We start from the raw sequence: 7,426 nt of genomic DNA, 5'->3' as shown, positions 1-7,426 counted from the left end.
GTTTTTCCATGTTATTTCATTCATTTTGAAAAAAAAAATATTTTGAACTCATACATTTTCGTTGGTGTCAGATTATTTGTAACATCATGGTGTTGAACACTGGTTGGAAGGAAGGGCCCCCTGGGAATTTTAGCTTAGGGCCCCTACAGACTCTAGAATGGCCTCTGCACACATACAACAGTAAAAACTATACAATCTTATCTTAGAAGTGTGCATTAAAGGTAGTGTTGTCCACTGTTGTAAAAACAGGATGGCACCAAATGGTGGCCTAAGTTGAGCTGACCTATAGACCCCTGATATAAATAAAAAATCGGAAATATCAAGTTGATTATACTAAAAATACAAAACATTAAGTATTTTGTCTTCAGCTTCTGCCAAATGAAAATAGTTTCACCTGAATTTGAAAAGTGCAGCTGGGACAAAAGACCTTCTATAAGCGTTCACAGAGCAAGTGTTTTTTACTTATATGATTTTTGATACTGTTTTTGAACACAGATGTTATCTCCTCAACAACAACACAAAAGACAACACTACAATTTCCAGATAAACCACACTTGGAGTCATGTAGCATGACCTATAAAGGAGCAACATGTCCCAAGAAAACATCCACATCGTGCACAACACTGACGGGGAGCAGAGACTCAGAGACGGAAACATGTAAAGAAAACATTAGACTCGATAGACAACAGCGACAGTTTTCCTTCATCAGCAATTACGTACATGTGAGTGAAGCTGACCCTTGCAGCATTTTATAGCCTTATCTCCTCTGCTCCAGTGGGAGACAGAGAGCGCTAACACATCTATATATAAACCCACAATGCAGGGATTGGCTGGATTTTATATGATTTGTTATGTCTGGAAAGTCACACATTCACTGTATAACCCGTCACTGCTCCATTGATCTAGCTTTTAATCTATCCAGGTCTTTAAATAAGTAAGATTGTCTATGATGGAGTGCTATTTTTTATTATTATTTCACACAGACTAATCTCCACTTACTGGCACATGACTCAACCGTGCCCATCACTCCCCCCCATGTTTGTTCTGTCCTTCCATCTGTCCGGCTCAACTTCCCTCTTTCTTCTTTGCTTAGTGTGTGTTCGGTCAACAAAACATGAGTGACCACATTACACACATTTCCCCCGTCCACACATACAGTACTCTCTCTCTCTCTCTCTCACACACACACACACACACACACTCTCCAGACTGTGTTGCATCATTTGCAGGGCAAACACTTCCCCGAAAAACAGCACACACACACAACATTGTAATCAGCGTGGAGAGGCTGCAGCGTGGTCTGCCCACACAGACGGGAGTAAAAACATGAAAACAGAGAAAGTGCTGGTGTACAAGTGTAAAAGCGCAGTGACAGGATCTAAGTGTTGTAACAGAGATACAGATGAGAGAGATGAATATCAAAAAAAGCCACTCCTCTTATATTATGGGAAGAGAGGTGAAAAAAGGGTGTAGAGGAAGATCTAGACTTGTGAGTAATGTGTGTGTGTGTGTTAGTTTTGGTATTGTGTGCATGCAGTGGTCAGTGCATGTGTGTGAAAGAGAGAGAGAGAGAGGGATAGGAGGAGGAGGTGGTGGAGGGAGGAGGAGGAGGAGGTGGAGGGTGATTGAGAGGGAGATGGAGAGGGGAGAGGCACGAGGAAACCGCTGCAGTGTATTGTTAGTCTGAGCTCACACAGGAGAGGGAGACAGAGAGAGAGAATCCCCCATTTTAGCTCAACAATATTACAGCAGTGCAGTGATATCTACAACAATGGCAGCCGGGCACTCTGGGCTCGGTGCTATCGATCTGCTGCTGCTGGCAACACCAACACACACACACACACACACACACACAGTCAATCTAATTGCTGTTTTAACCTCTCATTAGATTATCGCCTGTGGTTGTTTTCCGGTTAACAAATAATCCGACCACATTAGCAGTGTCACTGTCACTAACTGAGCTGTTAAATACATGTGGTCCAAAGTAACAATTGTTATTATTACAATTATTCATCTAATATTACAGGAATATTGATTCTTATTATTTAAAATAAGTATATGTTTGATTGTTGATGATGCCTCACATCTTTATTTAGTCCAATCTGTTTCCCTCAGGCATACTGACTTACTAACCAGATCACTTCTAAGACACTGCACTGGAGAGAGAGAGGGAGGGACAGAGAGAGAGAGAGAGAGGGAGGGAGAGTGAGTGATCGAGCAAGCGCAGGAGGGAGAGAGAGAAAGAGAGAGAGCACAGGAGAGCAAGAAAGAGAAGCAAAAGGGAACGAGAGAGTCGCAGGAGGAAGAAGGGAGAATGCACGGTGTCTGGGTTACACTTCCACGCTTGTATCCAGGGCCTTTGTGAATACACCATGGGATGCATCGGCTCCAGGAGACTGAGTAAGCTTCTCGTCCTTTGCTTATTATGGGCTGGGGGGTGTAAGGGTGGTGGGATGAGGAGGAGGAGGAGGAGGAGCAGGAGGATGAGGGTCCTGCAGGAGAGACAGGACAAGGCTGTGTACATGTGTGTGTTTTTTGTCTGGGTTTGTGTGTGTGTGCAAGCTGTGTTTGCAATAATTACAGTGTTAAAGCAAGCTGTGAGTGTATGGATACACAGTGTACAGGCAAGATGTCAGAGGCAGTATGTGCTAAAATGTGCTACTGTGTGAGTGTGTGGTTGCATCCCCCACCTTCATGCTCCCCTCCCTCCCTCCCTCCCTCCTCCCATCTCTTGATTTATGATGCTGTATGGCAGTATATGTATGTATGTGTGTGAGTAGGAGGTAGAGGAGGATGAGGAGAGAGAGGCGGGAGATGGAAATGCTCTGATAGTGCTTATTTATAGGTACGGCATGGCTTGGAGAAAGAGAAGAAAAGGGGATAATGCCATTTACAGGGGTTATGACACGTTTTATTATTTGCATGAATAGTATTGGGATAGAGGGAGAGAGAGAGAGAGAGAGAGACACAGGAGAGGAGAAGAGGAAGAATTGTGATGCAGGCTGGCAGGGAGGAGGGGAGATGGATGGACAGTGATGGAGAGAGGGCAAAGGGAGGGGCGTACGTGTGAAGGCAATGGTGTGAGGGGTTTGCAGGTGAAGACTCTCCTGGATAAAACTATTATGACATGTAAAGAAACTACAACCGGGGACTGATGCTAAGTGGCAAAGAGAAGGACGGGAGGGGTTGAGTAAAGAAGATATTTTGAGGTATACTTCACCGGACGTGCATGTACTGCACGTAGCAGGACTCACGCTCAAAGTAAAAATAAACACAGACCTCCGGTGATGTTTAATATTAAAGAGTCACTTAGCACATTAGGCTCTTAAATATTAAATATATAAAACATCCCCCTGAACACTGCGAGTGTCACTCTTTACAGGAGTCATAGGTGCCAGAAGCAGGTCACAGACAGGATCACATGTGTGCAACTCACTGCTTTCTTTAACACAAATGCAATTAATGAAAACTATTTATAATGTTTAAATGATGTAGAACTGAACTGTCCAGGGTGTACCCCGCCTATCGCCCAATGTCTGCTGAGATAGGCACAGCACCCCCCGTGACCCTCTGGTGGAGGATAAAGCGGTAGATAATGGATGGATGGATGGATGATGTAGAACATAAAAGTGCAGTAGTATGGCTGAGTGATTTGAGCAATTGCAAATCTTCAATATTATATATTATATATTGCAATTGCAACTTTTTACCTCAATTTCTAGTTCAGTATTGACTGTGGTACATATTTAAAGGGACACTGTGTAGTATTTATGGGTTTAAATGACCCAAAATCCACTTTTTTATACATATTATGTGCTCCTGCATTGTCTAGTCGCTGTATAATAGTTTTTGTTTCATTTTCGTAGTGTTTCAAAAAGTCATGTAAAATAACATGGTCGCGGGCCGCGGTTGCATAGCCACTGTTAGCAGAGAGACGCCATGTTTCTACGGGAGCCTGTAAGGACAAACGCGAGAGAACAAATCGAGCGCCGAGACGAGGCTGAGAGCGGATCTTTTTACGCGTTTAGAATGAAGGACCACACGTATATTACAGCGGATAAAGGAACACCAGTACGTGACCGTACGCCCGCACCACGGAGAAAATTTCAGCCTCTCCTCTAGATGTCACTATAAACTACTTACTTCACCTTTAAAAGAAGATGGAGCATAACCACACAAGATATCTTCAAAATATTAACAACTTTAACTCTCAAACACAAGGATGAGAACTGTTTTTAGCATTTATGGAATCCATTTGTTTTAAATCCAAAAAAGAAAGAAGAACAATTAAATTGCAGCCTTTGAGATTCACTAATTCCACTGTTTCAAACTGCTATTGATTCGACAACAATTCATTGTTCAGGACTTAGTAAAAGCAGTACGAAGTGACACAGTTATGGAGGCAGGTGTGAACTGAATACAACAGCAGAGTTGAGCTCAGGCTCATTGCAGAGCAGGAAAGAAGATTCAGGATCCATCTGTCAACACTCAGGTCAAGACAGGAGCCCAGACACACACTCAGCAGCTCCAGATGCTGAACGTAACGTAACTGATCCACATTAATCTGATTGTGAGACGCCCGAACACTGATGCTCATTTATATACGAGTGATCACAGAAGCTTACACATCCAGGAAGTCTGTGAACATGAGTTACATTCTTTAATCAGCGATGAGGAGCTGTGATAAAATTGCTTGAGTACACATTCAAAGCACGGCGTCTGCTGTCAGTCTCATGTACATCTCTCTAATAGAATAATTTAGCATTTTAGCAAATATTACCCAAAGCTGTGCCCTATGTAATCTCACATGAACACGTAAACAAACAGCACTTCGGAGAAGGGAAGCCCGAGCAGCTTTGTTTGCCAGAGAAGTCGGTGAATGCAATAATAATCAGCAGCTGTACTGTTGTTGGTGTAAGAGGCGTGGTTGTGTTTATCCTGGGTGAGAATGGCTTTTTGTGTGTGCTATTGATCCTCGCCGTCTCAACTGCAGTCCAGATTGCCAAGCAGAGATCAACAGGAGCAGCAGGACTGGATGTGTTTCTGCACGGGAGTAGCCCCTGACGTATTTGTCTGCCCTCTGGTAACACTATCTCCTCCACCTCCATCAAATCTGGGAGTGTGCTCCGTGGTCCGGCTCTGATGTCCAACTGTACCTGCAGACTGCTGTAGTACTCAGTCGTATCTATTTGTAATACATCTGCATTACATCTGCAGGCAAACCTACCAAAATTCATAATGTGACTGAAAAAAACTATCACAGAGTCATAGTTTGTTCATACTTGTAATGGTCATGGAAATATTAATAAAATTTCCTTGTACTTCCCATGATTCTAACCTTGTTATTTATGATTGTTAGAGGTCTCTTTGTTTAGTTTAGTCTATTTCAAACAAAATGCACCCAAACATCAACAGTTGCAGTCACATGGAAGTTGTTAGTCCATGAAATGCATTGTTACTTTCAGGAGAGCAGATCATAGATCGTATACTTAAACAGATTTAAATAATCTTCCTGAAGCCAACCAGGAAGTAAAAATATATTGAATAGTCACTACGGGGCGAGTTCGTGGGAAAATGAATCTATTTCCTAATTTAAGTAACTGGTTTCAGGTCTTCTTTAATAGAACATGATGTGTTCAATTCTCCAAATTGTTCCCTCATTTAGAGGGAAATAGATGATAAAGTATAGTAGCACATATGAGTGGATACTCTCGTCCAATGGGAGCCTGGTTACAGGTGAAACTTCTGAACTTCCAGTTGCAAAACCTCAACACGTCGCAGGCCAAATCACAATTCTGGAGTCTTTAAAAAGTGTTGTGTGTTTGCACACAGGGCCGTTTGAAGGAATTTGGGGGCCCCAAGCAAAATGGACATGTAACCTGACTGGCTGCTGTCAGCGACGACTGAGAAGGGGGCCCCCTTGAGGGGGATCCCGATAACAGTGTCATTGCACTTTACTGCATTGACTATTCATAACCAGTCGTTGTCTTGGGGCCCCAGGCCAGCTCGGGGCCCCAAATAATTGCTTGGTTTGCCTGCCTTCTCGCAACGGGTTTGCACAGTATACATAATATTATATATAATGAAGCTTTATTATACTGATACTGAAACAAAATGATATATACTGTATATACTGCTGTTGAATTATTGCAGCCCTACCTATTGACTTGTGTTTATTTAAAACAAAGAACATCAAAAGTTTTAGTTGTGCAAAATGTTACTTCATGAAATTCACTTTTAATTTTAGGAGTGCAGATGCTATTCTCACAAAGTTTAAAGGATTAAATCTACCAAGAATCGATCACAACAGGCTGATTCCAAAGTTCATCTGTGCTTTAAACCAATAGGAAAAGGTACATCTGGTTTAGCGCTCCATCATCACTGTTAGCACAGACACTGACGGATGCACTGGAGATGAGATGTCCTCCATCCATCCATCACCCTCTCAGAGAGCACAGGCCTTGAGATGCAGTCGATGGGAGGTGCACACAATAATGGCAAACCATGTTTTGTCCCACTGTGAATCAATGTGTGTTGTTCATAATTATGCTTCATTCAGAGCAATTTCCTTCGTCTGCTGAATACAGAGTTTGTAATAGTCTTCTAATATTGATTACAATTTTAAATGTAATGTTGATAATGCTGTTAGCCATAAATGTGCTGAAGGCTTCAGAGACGTTTTTATTTTAATCCAGTTACTGGGCTTCACTGTACCAGTGAGTGCTGGGAACATGAATCATGGTATAATTTAAGGCATTAAGTTCATTGTGTAGAAAAGTTACATAGTAACTAGTACAGAACAATGGACATAGGGAGAAATACGGAAGTAGCAGTTCGCCACCAGGGGGTGAATCCGCTGGTCTATGGGAAAATGAGTTTCTACTTCTCACGTGATCAGGAAACGTTTTCCTGGGTTTTCAAAAGTTCATAGTCTCGTTTTCTAGTTCCAGGACTTCTTCCATAGAACATGGTGCCAATTGTGTAATTTAAGTTCCCATTTATGAGAAAATAGATGATAAAGTATGGCACATATGAGTCCACACCAATGTGATTGCAGGTGATATAGTACAGTGTTTCCCAACCCTGGTCCTCAGGGAACGCGGCCATGCCATGTTTTAGATGTTGCCCCCTGCTCCAAAAAAACACCTGATTCAGATGAAACATTAATTTTTTTAAATTATTTATTTACAAAAGCTGAAACATTATGGAGCCCCTGAAGTGACATGAGAGAAAACATTTTTTTTTTTTTTTTTTTTTCATCTCGGCTTTGAAACTCGAGAGGTCATTTTTTTGTCTTTTTTTTTTCTCATGTCACTTCGGCTCAGTAAAACATACATTTTTGGAAAAAAAGATATATATTTATTTTTAATTTATTTCTTTTTAAAGATAAAAGTTGAAACATTATAATTTAAAAAAAATGAATGAA

General features: G+C 41.7%; 1 protein-coding gene across 1 annotated transcript in view; it reads left to right on the top strand.

Annotated features, from left to right (window-relative positions):
• Positions 1–2,372: 2,372 nt before the first annotated feature.
• Positions 2,373–7,426, top strand: part of fam131bb (family with sequence similarity 131 member Bb) — a gene marked incomplete at both ends in the record, with an annotated part of 32,426 nt that continues 27,372 nt past the window's right edge. Inside the window, one exon of the mRNA XM_083894025.1 lies at positions 2,373–2,400. Coding sequence (XP_083750151.1) covers positions 2,373–2,400 — 28 coding nt within the window. The remainder of the gene's footprint in view (positions 2,401–7,426) is intronic.

The sequence above is a fragment of the Microchirus variegatus genome (genome assembly GCF_963457635.1).
Source record: "Microchirus variegatus genome assembly, chromosome: 1".
Lineage (NCBI taxonomy): Eukaryota > Metazoa > Chordata > Actinopteri > Pleuronectiformes > Soleidae > Microchirus > Microchirus variegatus.
The sequence above is the reverse complement of the archived record's forward strand: the minus strand, read 5'-3'. Positions and strand labels throughout refer to the sequence as shown.